This window comes from Trichoderma evansii (assembly GCF_050947405.1).
Source record: "Trichoderma evansii strain SZMC 28006 chromosome Unknown GGI43scaffold_28, whole genome shotgun sequence".
NCBI lineage: Eukaryota > Fungi > Ascomycota > Sordariomycetes > Hypocreales > Hypocreaceae > Trichoderma > Trichoderma evansii.
The window spans coordinates 303,020-319,654 of NW_028145178.1; the positions used below are offsets into that span (position 1 = coordinate 303,020).

The 16,635-nt window shown below is 45.8% G+C and overlaps 5 protein-coding genes across 5 annotated transcripts; 3 read left to right on the forward strand and 2 right to left on the reverse strand.

Annotated features, from left to right (window-relative positions):
* The first annotated feature begins 453 nt into the window (after positions 1-453).
* GGI43DRAFT_226715 (serine carboxypeptidase S28-domain-containing protein) lies at positions 454-2,698 on the forward strand. The gene is made up of 3 exons (XM_083200450.1): positions 454-498; positions 610-1,875; positions 1,938-2,698. Exons 2-3 carry the CDS (start codon positions 659-661, stop codon positions 2,416-2,418), a joined length of 1,698 nt encoding a protein of 565 aa, XP_083056230.1. The 5' UTR covers positions 454-498; positions 610-658; the 3' UTR covers positions 2,419-2,698.
* Positions 2,699-4,947: 2,249 nt separating this feature from the next.
* Positions 4,948-8,328, forward strand: GGI43DRAFT_226749 (uncharacterized protein). The gene is made up of 2 exons (XM_083200451.1): positions 4,948-6,099; positions 6,161-8,328. Exons 1-2 carry the CDS (start codon positions 5,093-5,095, stop codon positions 8,319-8,321), a joined length of 3,168 nt encoding a protein of 1,055 aa, XP_083056231.1. The 5' UTR covers positions 4,948-5,092; the 3' UTR covers positions 8,322-8,328.
* Positions 8,329-8,465: 137 nt separating this feature from the next.
* GGI43DRAFT_430876 (major facilitator superfamily domain-containing protein) lies at positions 8,466-10,516 on the reverse strand (the record flags this gene model as incomplete). Its single annotated transcript, XM_083209336.1, has 8 exons — positions 8,466-9,086; positions 9,172-9,400; positions 9,456-9,523; positions 9,581-9,674; positions 9,727-9,821; positions 9,863-9,897; positions 10,091-10,192; positions 10,250-10,516. The coding sequence occupies 8 exons, from the start codon at positions 10,514-10,516 to the stop codon at positions 8,537-8,539; spliced, it is 1,440 nt and encodes a 479-aa protein (XP_083056232.1). The 3' UTR covers positions 8,466-8,536.
* A 630-nt stretch (positions 10,517-11,146) lies between these two features.
* GGI43DRAFT_430880 (uncharacterized protein) lies at positions 11,147-12,495 on the forward strand (the record flags this gene model as incomplete). The annotated part of the gene is made up of 4 exons (XM_083209337.1): positions 11,147-11,225; positions 11,285-11,386; positions 11,444-11,604; positions 11,663-12,495. 4 exons carry the CDS (start codon positions 11,147-11,149, stop codon positions 12,425-12,427), a joined length of 1,107 nt encoding a protein of 368 aa, XP_083056233.1. The 3' UTR covers positions 12,428-12,495.
* GGI43DRAFT_226754 (isopenicillin N synthase family dioxygenase) lies at positions 12,440-13,904 on the reverse strand. Its single transcript, XM_083200452.1, has 4 exons — positions 13,324-13,904; positions 13,115-13,258; positions 12,613-13,063; positions 12,440-12,544 (listed from the first exon to the last, which is right to left on the reverse strand). The coding sequence occupies exons 1-4, from the start codon at positions 13,708-13,710 to the stop codon at positions 12,453-12,455; spliced, it is 1,074 nt and encodes a 357-aa protein (XP_083056234.1). The 5' UTR covers positions 13,711-13,904; the 3' UTR covers positions 12,440-12,452.
* Positions 13,905-16,635: the final 2,731 nt, after the last annotated feature.

Consider the following 16,635-nt stretch of genomic DNA (forward strand, 5'->3'; position numbering starts at 1 on the left):
CGCTACGGCTACTGGCAATCAGCATGTTTTACAATTAGCGTATAGTACTACATGCCCATCAAGGTACATACATGTATTTACATGTTGGATTACCACTGAGAATACTAGATTTTACAGCTTGGATTATGCTTCAAATTCAGCAATAAAGCCAAACGCACTTGTATTCTATGAGAAAAGCAGAATATACACCTTTCCCATTTTGATAGATATTTTTCTCTCCATATCAATGCAAATTTCAGAGCCCAGTGCATGTGCTGCCACGGTCCCGGGTAACTCGGGTACGGTGCGACGATGAGCCGAACTCGAGCCCGAGCACATGCAGTGACACCAACCAACAAGCATTATTACTCCATAGGTAGTAGTAAGCCGTGTTGTTCGACAGGCTTCCCCGCCATCGTCTCGCAACGCTCGATCTGGTCGGCGCCAAGATGCCGGATATAAGAAGCCCAGCCCAGGGCAGCCAGAGCCAATCGTCTCCCCTCATCTGTAACCAACCAGGTACGTCTACAGATTTCTTTTCCCATATTCCTCGCGTGCTCCCCTAGCGACTGATGACGCGATTGATGGCGCGATTGAATACCATTGCTAACTGCCAATCTCTCCTTTCAGTGTCCATATCATTGCGCTGAGAGCTTCCGACTCAGTAGCAAGGCCAACCATGGTCTCGTTGAATTGCTTCGCCAAGTATGGCATCGCCAGCCTGGTGGCCGCGAGCCAGGCTTCTGCCTTGATGCCCATCAATCTGATGATGCACCGCGCGAAACCCGACCCAGAGCAGCGCGTTTCGATCAAAGAGTACGAGGAAAAATACCCCAATATCAAGGCGTACAACTTATCGGTGCCCACGGACCATTTTCACAATGAATCCAGGTACTCCCCTTCCTCGGAGGATACCTTCTCACTGCGCTATTGGCTCGACATCTCGAATTATCGTCCAGGAGGACCAGTCATCATCCTACACTCTGGCGAATTTGATAGCGAAGGTCGACTTCCATATCTTCAGCATGGAATCGTACCTATCTTGACGAAAGCTACGGGTGGTGTTGGACTTGTCATGGAGCATCGATACTATGGCACCAGTTTCCCAGTCCCAGACCTCACGACTGAAAACTTGCGCTTCCTTTCAACAGAGCAAGCGCTCGCCGACACTGCATATTTTGCAAAGAATATTGTGTTTCCCGGCTTGGAGCATTTGGACTTGACCGCTCCCGGGACTCCTTGGATCATCTATGGAGGCTCTTACGCCGGCGCGTTTGCTGCCTTTGCTCGCAAGCTGTATCCTGACGTGTTCTGGGGCGGTATTTCATCATCCGGAGTCACTGCTGCCGTTGAGGATTATTGGCAGTATTACGAGGCAGCGCGCCAGTACGCGCCTGGCGACTGCGGACCCACCACCCAGAAGCTTACTCACGTTGTAGACTCGGTCCTCTTCAGCGGTGACAGGGCCAAAGTGCGCAAATTCAAGGAGATGTTTGGTCTAGGAGATCTCGAAGATGATGAATTTGCTGCTGCAATCACTCAGGGCATCGACGGGCTACAATCCACCAATTGGGACCCGGAAGAAGACGAAACTTCTCTCGGAATCTATTGTGCAGTCGTCGGCAGTGACGTCCAGCTATTTGTTTCCACTACACATCTTATCCCAACAGTGCGGGAACTCGTCAAGGAAGCCGGCTTTGCTACCGAATCTGAGATCCTTTCCAATCGCATGCTCAATTACATTGGCTATGTCAGAGATTACGTCAAAAAGGGACTCAAATCGGCTGATTGTAGAAATAAATCTGCCGTGGAATGCTTCTCTTTGCGTCATCTTGACAATGACGCTAGTCTTAAAGCTGCCTGGCCACGCAGCTGGTTCTACCAGGTGTGCACACAGTAAGTATCTCTCTATCCTATCTTGTCTGGTATCTTGTGACACTAACTTGCCTTTTCTTTAGATGGGGGTATTTTATCACTGGCTCTGGAACGCCCAAGGATCAGCTTCCAATGATTTCTCGAGCCATTACTCTTGAATACGCCTCAATCTATTGCAAGAAACTTTTCAACATCACTGCTCCTCCTGATGTGCAATCCATTAATAAACTGGGAGGATTCAATTTCAGCTATCCTCGTCTGGCAATCATAGATGGAGTGCAAGACCCATGGCGTGGCGGGTCCCCCCACGCCAGTGGCCTGCCCGATCGAAAGTCAACTACCAGCGAGCCATTCATGCTTATTGACTGGGGTGTCCACCACTGGGATGAGTATGGCCTGCCCGAGGATGTTGACGTCCCAGGTCTGCCGCCGCAACAAGTTACTCAAGCACACAAGGCAGAGGTGGATTTTGTCAAGGCGTGGCTGAAGGAATGGGAGGAGGCAAAGGGAAGCTCATTGCCGGAGTTGGGTCGAGAAGAGGAAGAGATAGTGGATGAGCTATAATCCGTTTGTGAGATACGGTTATGTATTCCTCGCAGGCGCGTGGAAGCTATCTTTCCATTTTAATGAATTAACTATATGTCTGTTGTCAGTAATTTCTTCCTCTGTCAACGTGAAGCCATGATGCCAATTAAAATCGATGTTCTCCCTCGTCTTTGGCTTTCTGGAGTATAGGACATCTGGTTTGAAAGAGCCTAGATTTTAGATTGTAGTGCTTTTATGGTCCAGCGAGACTAGTGCTCATCATGATAATGATGCGAGCTGATATCATCAATCCCTTGCGACCAATGCCGTCGCGTTTGAGATTTTGATTTCCTTATTTTATCAAACAAAATCTATAACAACCTAGCCAAAAGAAGCCGCTTGAGGGATACGAGCTCGCGACTTTAACGAGTCACGAAAACGGATATGGCAAATATTCCGCGGACATCATCCCTCTGGATCATCTACGAAACTAATCATCTTGGCGGCTAAATGGCCCTATTGGCCACTTTGAAGGTATAATAAATTATTAGTTTGTAGTTGCATCACAAACGATCAGGGATTCTCGATGGTGGGTCTGGATGGCCTTGGCGATGCATGTGATACGACCCAAACCACCGTCATTAAGGAAAACGCGTTATACTTCCTGTATCCGCAAAGGTGGTATGCAGGCAGTAACAGCTTTTCGAAATACAGGCCATTTACAATTTATGTTTAGTAGTGGTAGAAATAGTAGAAACAGTAGATGTGGTAAAGCTAGTAGAGGCAGTAGAGGCAGTAGAGGCAGTAGAGGCAGTAGAGGCAGTAGAGGCAGTAGAGGCAGTAGAGGCAGTAGAGGCAGTAGAGGCAGTAGAGGCAGTAAATACAACTAGTAGACGATAATTGAAGTAGTAAAATAACAGTGTGCATAATAATAGAGCTGTGTGCTTCTGCAAGATTCCCTATCTTTTTTGTTTCCTGCTTGACAGACTCCTCAAACTGCATCTCGGCGTCTTCGCCCTCTGTCTTCGCCCGCCCCGTAAACCAAGCAAAAAAGGGCAAAGATCCCGGGTAGCGCCATCCATTTCGGCCGCGTCGCCGAATATGTACTCAGGCTAGCAACTAAATACGGGACAATATTTGACAGCTATAGCTGTAGCTCTAAAGAAGCTGCTGGGCATCGCGCAGCGGAAGCTTCGGATATGAATGTGACACCTTGAATCTATGCCCTATATCCAGTGGCCGATAGACTTCGCAACGTTTATTCATTGTTTCATCATGCAAGACCAAACAGGAGGATTTTCCTCGAGGTTCTGCTTCGAATTTTGAAGTGCCGAGAAATCAGCCGCGTTTCTGTACAGTGGAGACACAAAAGCATGTTGTATTTTGAAGGGTTAATGTGGAGTGTGTCTTAACTTTTGCAAACCTACGTAATGCCTGATAAGAGACTGGACCTACCTACCTAGGTATCTATTATCGGGACACCGCCGGAATTGCTAATCAACGTCACAGCTGCATATACCGTATGCATTATGATCGTATCACTTTCCATATAATACGGAGCAAAATCGCCGCCTATTCTCGGGGCTTTTGACGCCGTTGACAAGTACTCACGATTGGAAAGTCTTCTATCTTAGTAAAGCGGTGATTTTCCACCGAGAACCACAATGCCAATATATAGTCCCGGTACTTGTACCTAGCTAGCAGGCGGCAGTTCAGAGATAGCGCGGTCTTAAGGCAAAAATCGGCCGATGTATACATGACCGAGTACCTAAAAGCTTCTAGTCTCCCTCATAAACGCCACATTTAAGGGGTCAATCTGGTGGCGCCGAACGGCTGCTCGGAATCGGATCTAGCCGTGTAAGCAGAAATTCTCCTTTGCCTGCAGCAGCAAGCAATCCACGATGTTCTGTAGATCTGCGCTGGAGCCTCGCAAGAAACACCATTTTAGCGGCTCGGCAGCTTCTACGCATCCGTGCCGGACCCTGAATCCGCGGACAGAACACGTGAAGCCGCAGAGGTTGCTGCATCATCAGAGGCTGATTAGTATTGCCTTTACCCAGACAGCCAACAAAATGGCAATTCTGACGATCTACGTGGTGATTAAAGTAAACATTTGCTGCATGAACTCTGCTTGTTTGCGTGGTTCGGCCTCGAAGTAGCGATCCCTGCTGGTGGTGTCCACGGACAGGTGCGCCTAAAATAGACGCTCCACGGAGTAATGACCTGTCTCGAAGAGCTCCATCATCTGGCCATACCCATAATTCGTCAAGCGGTCTCGGATAGAATCACTGACTCTTGATTGTGTTGTGTAGAGTTTAAGGGGAGGTGGTATTTTGTCGGCGTTAAGTGATTTTGGCTGTGTCGGTCGCCCCGATTGCATACCGTGGATTGGTGGAATGGTGGATTGTGGATGATACGTCATACGGGAATAGGCACGGGAAGCTTTCTCGGTATATTCGTTATACGTTCACTCACGTTGACGCACGCATATATAATGTAAATATCCTGTCGACGATGAAGGAAAAAAAATCACAAGAGCAGTCCTTTATTAGAATATCCATCCATTTTACAAAGAGCAAACAACTACAAAGCGCAATCCTAATTTTGAAAAATCATTTAATCCATCTTACACAGAGCAAGCACCCACCTACAAAGCACAATCTTAGATTTTATACATCTCCTATTTTACAAAGAACAAACAACTACATCTAATATGGGTTCCGTCACAGCACCAGAAGAGACTCGCTCCATCATCAACATTATTGAAGATGATGCTGCGAGTGACCCCAGCCGCCCCTTTGTCTTTGTACCCAGATCAACAAAACCTCAAGATGGATGGGAGCCAGTCACATACAAGCAGTTGACAAACGCTGTCAACCATGTTGCTCACATAATCACAAAAATGGTTTCCAACGACATCTGCAAAGACCACTTTCCGACAATTGGCTATATCGGCCCGAATGATGTGCGATATCTCATCATCATGCTGGCCTGTATGAAGGCAAAATGCCAAGTCTTTTTACCATCACCTCGAAACACTATTGAGGGCCAGCTCTCACTCCTGCAGGCAACCGACTGCCATTACTTCTGGTATGGAGAAGGATATTTGCCAGTTCTTCAAAAGATTCTCGCACATCGACAGCTACAAGTATCTCAAGTTCCTAGTGCCAAGGAATGGCTCGAAGCCAGACCCAATCCTTTCCCATACGATTACTCGGCCCATGAGACTCGGTCACATCCCTGGATTGCTCTTCATACTAGTGGCAGCACTGGGATTCCAAAACCAATGTTTATAAGCCAAGCGAATCTTCAGCTTCTCGGCAAGCTTCGCAATATCCGCGACCAGCACGATAACTCTTCTTTATACAATGTATGGGCTTCTCGATCAACAAGAGTCTTTAACCCTATGCCGTTATTCCACGGAGCGGGACTGGGATTGCTCATGTTGCTCGCTCTCAATTACAAGATGCCCTGTTCCTTGAGCATACCAGAGAAGCCATTAAACGCTGAGCTGGTGAAGCAGTGTTTGTCTTATGCTGGAGCTGATGGAGCTCTCTTGCCTCCCTCAATTATTGAAGACGTTTCTTCCACTGAAGATGGCCTAAAAGCACTAGCAGATCTCAACTTCCTCTCATTTGGAGGTGGTAGTCTGTCAGGGCCAGTGGGCGACAAGCTCGTGGAGAATGGAGCATACATTGTCAACTTTTATGGAGCCAGCGAGTAAGTGTATAATTAAACCAATTTAATCTGTCCAATTACTAGTCGCTAACTATTATCTTAGAACTTTCCCACTGGCACTGCAAGAGCAGACGAATCCACACCTTTGGCAGTACTTTGTCTTCAATCCCGAACTTATGGGAGCCGAGATGATTCCAACTGCATGGGAGGGAATTTATGGGTTAAAAATACGCCGCAACCAATCAAGTGTTGGCCTCCAGGCTGTCTTTAACAACTTCCCAGACAAGCAAGAATTCCTTACCGGAGACTTGTTCCAGGCTCACGAATTCTTGCCTAACAACTTCAAGTACTACGGGCGAAACGACAATGTCATTGTTTTCTCAAATGGAGAGAAGCTGAATCCCGTGACTATAGAGGACATGGTCGTTGCTCATCCATCCCTCAAGCACGTCCTGGTTGTTGGACAGCAAAAGTTCCAGCCAGCCATCATCTTGGACCCGAAGAAACCCTTGGAGAGCGACGCGGAAGCAGAAGCACTGATTAATGACGTCTGGCCTCTCATTGATCAAGCCAATAAACAAACAGTTGCGCACGGTCGGATTGTTCGACAGCTGGTCGCCATCTCAGACCCCAATCTGCCGTTTTCACTAGCTGGTAAAGGCACTGTGCAAAGGACTCAAACTGTTCATTTGTACAAAGACTATATTGAGGGCATCTATGAGCGAGCAGATGCTGCTGTGAGCAATGTCACCCTCGATATCAGCAGCCAGCAAGCGCTGGCGTCATCAATCAAGGAGCTGCTTCAAGACAAGCTTGAAACTGAGCAGCTTGAGCTAGACACCGACTTTTTCTCTGTTGGCGTCGACTCACTAAAGGTTATTTCTATGGCTAAAATGCTGCAAGCAGGGCTTGAAAAGTCAGGGATTGAGTTTGATCCCAGTATCGTCGCCACTCGCTCCATCTATTCTAACCCTTCAGTCGCACTTCTCTCCAGCTTTATCTTCCGATCAATATCCAAATCTGATGGAGAGAGTGGCGATTCAGCAGAAGCAGAATGCAATGCACAGCAGATTAAGGCCATGGAGGATATCGTTGCAAAATATACCAGCAATCTGCCAGAAGTTAACAACACCCAACGAGACCCAAATGAAACGAACCAAACAATCATCTTGACAGGCTCGACAGGCTCTCTAGGAAGCTACATGCTGGATCAGCTCATCAAATCACCCCGCGTTGGCAAGGTATACGCACTTAACCGCGGTACTGACGGCGGCCATTCCCGACAAGAGGATATAAATGCGAACCGTACTCTATCTAAAGATTTCTCAAAGGTTGAATTTTTGGACTCGGACCTATCAAAGCCAAACTTTGGACTTGAGCCTGCCAAATATGAAGAGATGCTGTCTTCCGTGGACAGAATAGTCCACAACGCTTGGCCGGTCAACTTCAATATGCCAATCACTTCATTTGAGCCATTCATTCGCGGAGTCCGCCACTTTGTTGACTTTGCTGGCGCATCACCCAAGAAAGTTGCTGTGGTGTTTGTATCAAGTATAGGTACTGCAAATAACTGGTCCTCTAGTGAACCTGTGCCTGAGAGGCGACTTGATGATCCGAACTTGGCAGAGATGGGATATGGGTTGTCGAAACTCGCAGGCAGCTTCATCCTGGATGCCGCGGCGGCAAAGTCAGGACTAGCCACTGTGTCTGTGAGAGTCGGACAGATAGCAGGGCCCCGAGCGAATTCTGGTGTCTGGAATCCGCAAGAGTTTGTACCAAGCTTGATTGCTAGCTCAGTTCATCTCGGAGTCCTCCCAAGTAACCTGGGTCCATTTCAAAATGTCGACTGGGTCCCGACAGAAGATGTATCTGGAATCATCCTTGATGTGGCTGGAATAACAAATTCAGTTCCCATTGCTGAAATTAATGGTTACTTCCACGTGCAGAACCCGGCAAAGGTGCAATGGTCAGAAGTGGCCAACTTCCTCAAAGAATTTTATGGTGGACGCATCAGAGAACTCTCAAGCCTGGGGGAGTGGGTGTCACTTTTGGAAGCTAGCGCTTCTGATGAACAAGATTTGGATAAAAACCCTGCCGTCAAACTTCTCGACACGTATCGCGCGTTTAGCGAAAAGGAGGAAGCCGGAGAGGCACCAGTTGTTTTTGATATGGTGAGAACAATCTCTAAAAGCACAACTGCCGCAGCATTGAAGCCTATCGATACAGATCTTTTGCGAAAGTGGTGTACTGCTTGGAATTTTTAAGGGCGAATGCGAATCATACGGTGAAAAGTATTTTTACATTATAATGTGTTGTTTTTCTTTCAGTTTGCTTGTTCACATTTAGAACTATAATAGAAGTACATACATGTAATTTGAATGCAAGTTGCAAAACCACTCATGAATTCTGCGTTGAGGATTATCAAGTGATCAGCGAGAAGATAGAGCCATATCGATTTGCCAATAGCTATATACCACCACTAGTTCAAATCTCTATCAACCACATCTTCTAAAATTGTCTCATTCCTGGCTTCAGCAACTTTGCGTGCTAGTTTAAGTGTCCTGGTGTCCCTTTCTGTGTTTCGTGTAACCCACCACGTGAGAAGAGTGACCAGCATACACAGAGCGACCAAGGCCATGGCCACAGCAAAAGGCACTGTGTAATGAGGAGCATATTTACTTCTAAAGATTTGAGGTCCTATTGCTCCTCCGATTTGGCCATAAGAGTTTACAAACCCAATCGAAAATGCCGAGCCTGTTGCTCTGCTTGTGGTCTGGACTCGCCAGGGCCACATAAGAGGATACCATGCTGCTGCACAGCTGTTTCCGATTAGTGTAGCTGTATAGATACCGGCGTTATTTGGATAAGCGACAAGAACTGCGTAGCAGGCAATGATCGTGAGAAGACATCCCAGGGGATACAGCGGCCTAGGATACCGGCCATTATCAGCAAATGCCCCGGAGACGCCAATCAAAATTAGCGACGCAGCCGTAATGGGTATGTTGAGAATTTGAGCCGTCGCAATGTTCCTAGACAATCATGTTAAAAGGCTTATTCAAGTAGTACAACTCGGCGGGTTGACCAGTCAGCCCGCCAAGTATAATGGAGTCTCACGTAAATCCTAAATTTGCAATGACGGTTGACTGATAGAACCTGACTCCATTTGAGGCCGTGGAAAATAAAGCCCACGAGACAGTGAATAGCCAGAGTCGTACATCTTTAAGCGAGTCTACGATTTCGCTAAATTTGAAGTTTTGTTCATTGGCCCGAGGAGCGTTGGCAGGTAGTCGAGCTTGAATGAAGGCCTTTTCTTTGTCGGTCAACCAGCTTGCAGTCTCCGGGACTAGCCATTAGTGCGTTAGCTTAATTTACGTTCTGACTTAGAAGATAATACTAACAATCTGGAAGCAAAAACCACACAGCAATTCCGAATACAACCGTTACAGCTCCTTCGGTGAGAAATAGCCTGCGCAATACTTGTAAGTTATACTGCCCAATGGCCTCAGCAGGCGCAGAGATTTACCATTGCCAACCCGAAAGCCCAGAAGACCTAGATGCATTGTCAAATGCAAAAGCCAAAAGACCACCAAATATTCCTGAAGTATTACCGCAGATGTCTTAAAAAGGATAAGTATAGATACAAAGACCAAAATACTGCGATGAACTCACAAAAGTATAACAGTCTTAATGACATCTCATCTGGTCGATACCAGTAGCACATTTGAAGGAGGATTCCCGCAAACTGGCCTGATTCTGCCTGTACTCTAGTAAGATTCCCAGCTCAGACTGGGATGGAGAAACGCACAAGTCCAAGGAGAAATCGTGTAGCATAAAGGCCGCCTTTATTATGTACAGCAGCATGCAGCATCAAAAAAATACCCCACGTAACTATGATTCGTGACTGCCATTTTGATGGCGTAAAGTATTTTAACAGCAAGTTCGATGGGGCTTCGCCAATAATGTATGGTATCTTGTCTCCAGTTAGATGTTGATATGAGCATTAAAAGGCAGATAGTATTTGGATTTGGCATACATAATATACTACCGTTACTAGATTGTACTCATCTGATGTCATGCCAAGCTGATTCATGATATTTTGATGAGTTCCCTGGTTCATAATTCGAGCATTTGATACCTGAGATAGACCAAAAATTTGAGCACTATCATAACATAAGCTCGGTGATTGACTTACATTGTCTGAATCTAAGTTTTTGAACATGAAAATAAGCGAGCACAAAGGCATTAGGTGCCAATCAATGCGCCGTAACAGCTTCTTCTCCTCTTCGGCAGTGAGAAGCGTGCGTGCGCCCTGGCTATCTGCTTGAAATCCATCAATGGCTTCGTCTATTGGTAATTGAGATATTATCTCTCCCCGTTTCACATAATGAATTTTGGCTTCGTGAGATTTAATCGTTGTATTGATTTCAACATTTTCGTGCAAGTCTTTATTAGTAGTCATTTTGCGTATTTATCATAATACATGCTTTTTTGTACATTTACTTTCGATATACTATCTAAAGCTTCCTTATGACTTGAAATATGTCATAAAAAAGGAAGAAAGAGACGCTTCCCATTGATCATGCCATGTACACCCTGCAAGCACGCATTACAGAACTGCTCCGCAATTTAGCTGATCAAACAGTAGGCTATTTGAGGATGCAACGATAGACCGAGCATTCGGGTGTTGATACATCACTTTCGATATGCATAGTAATTAAAATAAACTAGATAGAACGTTATATCCGGGCGATTTATATGCACTCTATATATCATGCGCCCGCTTTGCAGATCTAAACTCACGGTTGGAGGTTAGGAGGGGCAGGCTCGCAATCATTGTGCACGATCACGCAAGGCAGCTATGATCTCAAACACACCAAACAGAGACTAAATGGGTTACGGGTTGCATTTAGCCAGGAAATACGATCGGCATTCACAGTCAATAGTCGTACGTTCAATATATAACGGATAATATAAGTATCTGAGCATGGCCAAGGCATGATGGCGCCTGGTTAAAATACTTGAAATTACTCGTATTGTAAGAATACAACGTTATATTTCACTCAGTTAACAGAGTTAAAAAATATTGGATATGACAACGGTAATCAATCTTGCACATGGCCCTGCTGAGATCCCCACGTACCATCAGGTACCAGAGACAGCTCATGAATGTATGATATTGGAATATTCCTTAATAAATCACTCATTACTCACATGGGATATTTGAAAGTGGATTGGGCCGACCTGGTCACTCTGGATCTCTCTCAGTTTGAGAAACCAGGTAGTAAAGCACGTCTAGCAAAGCAGCTTCAAGAAGCCATCCAGAAGATTGGTAAGTAATATGTATTCCTGTATCTGACTCTACCAGTGTTAAACTTGTTTGGTAAAGGCTTCTTCTACATTACAAATTTTGGTTTAAGCCAAGAACAAGTGGATCGCCAATTCGCCATCGGCAAAGAAGTTTTCCAATTGCCCACGGAAGAGAAACTCAAATATCGAGCCGAGTTAGAAAAGGGAGGCTATAACGGCTATAAGCCGCTGGGTATTAGAGTAAGTAGGATTTGTTGCACCGCATCACTCAATGTTTACTAATATGCCGTGAGTAAAGGAAATTGCTCCTGGTCTCTGGGATAATACTGAAATCTTCAACATACCCAAGTTCATACCCGCCTATGAGCGTCCACAGCCGGAAATCATCAACCAGAATCGCCACGAAATCGAGAACTTTGCACGGCATATCCACGACCATATTGTAGGGAAGCTTTTGATCCTCTGCGCCATTATTCTAGAGCTACCGGAATATTATTTTCTGAATCACCATCGCTACGATGAAAAATCTGATTGTCATTTGCGATATATGAAGTATCATCATCGTTCGCAGGAGGAAAACAAAGCTCTCGACAATGTTTGGGTGAAAGGACACACAGACTTTGGGAGTCTCACACTGTTGTTTCGGCAGCCTGTATGCGCACTTCAGGTACGAACTCCAGAAGGTAATTGGCGCTGGGTTCGCCCATATCCAGAAAGTATAACAGTCAATCTAGCTGACTCGCTCGACTTTTGGACGAATGGGTTCTTGAAAAGCTCAATTCATAGGGTGGTAGCCCCTCCACCCGATCAACGAGACGTAGATCGACTGGGTGTCTTGTACTTTGTACGACCGGAAGACAGCACAGAATTGAAGCCCATCACTAGCACTGTTCTTCAGCGACTCGGTTATACCAACATTACAAACACGAACGCAGCTGGGATCACAGCTGGTGAATGGGTTAAGGCTAGAGTCGCCAAGGGAGTCGCCAACGAGAATAAGCCAAGAAGCCAGATCGAAGAACAGATCATAATTGGTGGATTAACTGCAAAATACTATGATTAAAGAGATCTTAGAACTCCGATTCGAGCTAAGCATCATCTTCAATATATTGCCTATACACTGTAGGATAAAATTTCTGTCCGTTGATTCTATGGCTTCGAATCTTTGTTCTCAGTTGGTCTGAGAGACAGGATTAGTTTAAGTAGTTGGCATCAAATCTCCGTTTGTAGCGTTGGTATTTGACTTACTTTCGCCCCAAGTGTCATATTTGCCGTGTAGAAATGGAGAATCAATGACTTTACTTTCCTCTGATTCGCGGCCAGCATCGCGCCGAAATGTAGAGAAATGATCCTTCAAAGACTCAAGAGCCTCACTTTTCGTCAAGTCTCGCCGTACGCCTTGAAAGAAGGGAATGCTGAATCTTTCATCGCCACTTGAGAGTACTCGATGTATTGTTGCCTTGCAAACGCCATGCGTAACCACTTCGAATGCTTGACCAATGTTTACCACGAGCGTGCCTGGAATCACAGGGACATCGATCCAGTTGCCAGCTTTGTTGAGAACTTGCAATCCCTTGACACTTGGTGGCGAAGCTTGAAGCAAAAATGTCCACCAGCCAGATGAATCTTTGTGAGGGCCGACTCCTTGACCATCTGATCCAGGAGAAACTGCTGAATAATGGACCATTTTTAAGCGATGCTTAAGCAGTCAGCATCAAATCTCCGATTGTAGCCTTGGTATTCGCCTTACTTGGTCTGAGAGAAAAGATTCAAATGTGTGGATGGGTAAATCGAGCGCTTGAGCGACCAAAATAAGGAATCGCTCTCCAAGAAGAGTCAACTCCGAAATATATTCTTCAACGATGGGCTGCAGCTCTGGGAGCTCAGTTGGCCACTGCGTCATGAATGCCGAGTTAGACATTGACAATGAATGGCATGATCAATTTTGTTGCTACTCACCTGGTTAGGGCCCCTCAACCCTTCATAAAGAGGGGCATCAGGATCTGAGACGGCTGTCAACTCTGTTGCAAACTCGATTTGCTCCCTTAGATCGGCCTGGCCATTTGTGGTTTCCGTGCCTGCCCCCGAATATCCAAGGAAATGTTTCGAATTCTCCAAAGCTGCTGCCTTTTTCGCACTGTCTGGGAGTGCAAATAGCCTCGGAAGTATGTCAACGAGATTTTGAATTGCTTGTTGAGACACCTTGTGATTTGAGATGTATAGGAATCCCACATCAGTAAGAGCGATGCGAAGTGCGCTGAGGAGAGTCAGGAGCGATGCTGGATCATCTGCTAGGGCCAGGTCGATTACAGGAATCTCCTGAAAGCTACTTTTGTGGCCTGACATTGTTTCGCAGTAAATAATCTGTGATGGTAGCGATAATACTCAATTAGGCGGCTAAAAGTTCGAAGAGAGAATTCAGCTTGAGATTTTGAGGCTTTTGCGAACCTATTAGCCGAAGTCGCTACTGATTCTGCTACTGTAGATAATGTTCAAGCCTGCTTATGTAAATATCTCTTACAAAACACGCTACGTTGACCACTGTAGTCAGAATGTCTTTCGATTTGAGTGGCTCAGCTAAAAATGATGCAATTTTAAAGCATGACTAACTACATTCTCGGGATTCTCACTATCATACATGGAAAAATATGCCGATGTGACTAAATCTGTTAGTGTAAGCAAGAACTCCATATTAGGTTTGTTTCTTTCCAATAAGTAATATCGTAATACGCATCATCTTATTTCCTAGCCAAAATGAAACATACAAAATTGTTAAAAAAATTATAGATTTGGCGACAAGGGAAGTCTTTAAATCATCGGCTTATCCTACTTGTTGCTGTGCGGCTGCAAAATTGGTAATTGGGCTTGAATTCAAATTAGGCAAGTTGCTTCCCTTTGTTGTTACAGCCGGGCTGCTCTGAAGCAATATATCTCTGCTTATGGTAGGGTGACTCCCACTAAATTTCCTGCCTATATGTATATGGAAGTTGGTTTATTTCGGACTTTATGGACTTTCGTCTCCTAAGCTGAGTGCTGAAGCAGCTTCCTGCTTAAAGCTAGTTTACTGAGTAAGCCGGACTCTAGGCAATTGCTGGCCTCTCTCCATGTACATACAGCGTTTCCCTCGCTGCTGTCAACGTAAAAGTAAATCTTAAGATACCTAAAACTAAATGTCTTAGACTTTACTCCTTTATGCCTGTTGATGCCTTTTCTCCGGATCTTGACGTAGTTTCTACCTCACTGGCTGAAATCCTGAGCAACTATGTATTACGCGGATGAGCCCGAGTTACTTCAGCAATATCCAATAACTCACGCTCCCTCAAGAAAGTGAAATGAGTTTTCTCACATCTTCAACTTTGTCCTTCTAACTTAGGCAAAGAATTTTTTTTTATCTTTTTGCAGGGGATGCAAATGCCGAATGGCATTCATAAGTTACATCGTTCTGTACTCCGTCATGGCCCAGATAATGGAAAACTACTACAGAATACTACATGGGCAACATCTACCTACCTAGTACACGTCATTAGGCGCATGGTAGCTGGCCCCCACATAAGAGTTTGAATGAATATTGATACTCTGCATGGATGGTGTCCTTAATTCTGATGGGCTTAATTTAGCATTCGCTGCAGAGCACATGCCACCATCCCAAAATGCTGGGACAGCTGACGATGGAACGATCGTGTGGTTGTGGGATGCCGTAATTTATGTGGAAGATACATGAGTTGCGTCACATATGACACTGACAATAATAATGTTGATTACTAACCAGTTGTTAATATTACTGCTCAATACACTGGCGGCTCTGGCTGTTATCTGCATCTTGGCTTGGCGATGCCATGTAACATCGCAAGGCAAAAACCTCGACCCTGGGGCGGATAATATCGCGGTTGGGCAAGAGCCCCAGCACCAAGACTTTACCCCGATAGTGCAAGTAAACGGCTGCCAATGAGAGCCCAAGCCATCCATATCTCCGTGGGGTTTTCTTGCAAGGGTCCTGGGCAGCAACTTGCTTCACTTGCCGCCACTAACATCACATCCAACTTTTGTTGTTACGTGACCTTCAATGCCATTGAAGAGCTGCCGTTATACTTCTTAGAAAGATGAGGTTTCGCTGAAAACATAAAATACGCAGCATAGTGAATGTATTCCTGTTTCTGTATTACAGGTCATCATCGGTGCCGTGTTAACCGTGTCGCAGAGCTCAGTCTAATTACAATGCTATGCTAACTACGATTCGGGCCTTCCTAGTGGATATCTAGGCGCCCCCGTTGGCGCTGTTTTGGATAGGGCCAAGTATAGTAAAAGAGCACTCAGATAGGATTAGAGATTAAAGCATGCTGGAAATAACCAATCACAGTGTCAGATTTGCTTACAATCATCAGATCTGATTCGTTCAATATGCCTTGTAGATGGCTGAAGTATCAGCTGTTATTTGCTGCCGACATGTAGTACTGCTAACTTTGTCCCCAGGCCAAGGTTGATTAGGAGGTTGGGCCAGGAAAAAAAATGTTATGTGTATCGCTCCACGCTAAAAGTCCATGTAACTTGAGGCGTTTCTATACCCAACGCAAAGTACCCCAGATTTGGTTTCTTAACCACTCTGCGCAGTGACCACATCGTCAGCCCAGCGCAACATTAGACGGGTGTGGTAGCACAAGCGTTCAAAGAAAGACAAACGTATGGAGTAGTTTGCTTCTTTAGGGCTGCTTGTGACGCCGGGGTGCAACCCCAGACCAAATGACTGCCGCAGCTGTTGTGTGCACGCACGTGGAGCGAGAGAATTAAAAAGGAATGGGTGCAGACAGCTACTGATAACGGCTTAAGCACTGAGCCTACGCGCTCACGGGAACAGTATCAACGGACCCTCTAAGCGTGAGACCAAAGACGGGTCGTTGCGCGGTTGCAGCTTCTACCTTACAAAAGGAGCGTGGGCTCAAACACCTCGCGATCCTAGAACTACCTGATTGAGCCTAGACATGGTTCCCACGGCAGCCGAATTACCGAGCTGTGTAGCAGTAATCCAGGAACGCGAGATCCAGTGGCCAGGTTGCAGCCAATCGCCTTTCTCGTCGATTCTTCATTGAGAACCTGCGTCGGCTCTTCATTCTGTACCATTAACTGACGGTCCGTCACTTGATCCTTCATCTAGCTCTAGCGGGCAGCTATCCACACGATTGAGGCCATCATGTAACGTCCCCTTCCCGGATTGGATGTTTCTTTCAGATTAGGCATCAGAAAATGTAGGCGCGAATGCGGAATGAGGGTGTATTG

What these genes read in the sequence shown, in the direction of transcription:
- GGI43DRAFT_226715 (XM_083200450.1), top strand. Translation starts at nt 659, where the DNA reads ATGGTCTCGTTGAATTGCTTCGCCAAGTATGGCATCGCCAGCCTGGTG. An exon ending in TTCTACCAGGTGTGCACACA is followed by an intron (nt 1,876 to 1,937) that starts GTAAGTATCTCT and finishes CCTTTTCTTTAG; the next exon opens with ATGGGGGTATTTTATCACTG.
- GGI43DRAFT_226749 (XM_083200451.1), top strand. Translation starts at nt 5,093, where the DNA reads ATGGGTTCCGTCACAGCACCAGAAGAGACTCGCTCCATCATCAACATT. An exon ending in AACTTTTATGGAGCCAGCGA is followed by an intron (nt 6,100 to 6,160) that starts GTAAGTGTATAA and finishes CTATTATCTTAG; the next exon opens with AACTTTCCCACTGGCACTGC.
- GGI43DRAFT_226754 (XM_083200452.1), bottom strand. Translation starts at nt 13,710, where the DNA reads ATGTCAGGCCACAAAAGTAGCTTTCAGGAGATTCCTGTAATCGACCTG. An exon ending in AATCTTTTCTCTCAGACCAA is followed by an intron (nt 13,064 to 13,114) that starts GTAAGGCGAATA and finishes TGACTGCTTAAG; the next exon opens with CATCGCTTAAAAATGGTCCA. An exon ending in ATATGACACTTGGGGCGAAA is followed by an intron (nt 12,545 to 12,612) that starts GTAAGTCAAATA and finishes CCTGTCTCTCAG; the next exon opens with ACCAACTGAGAACAAAGATT.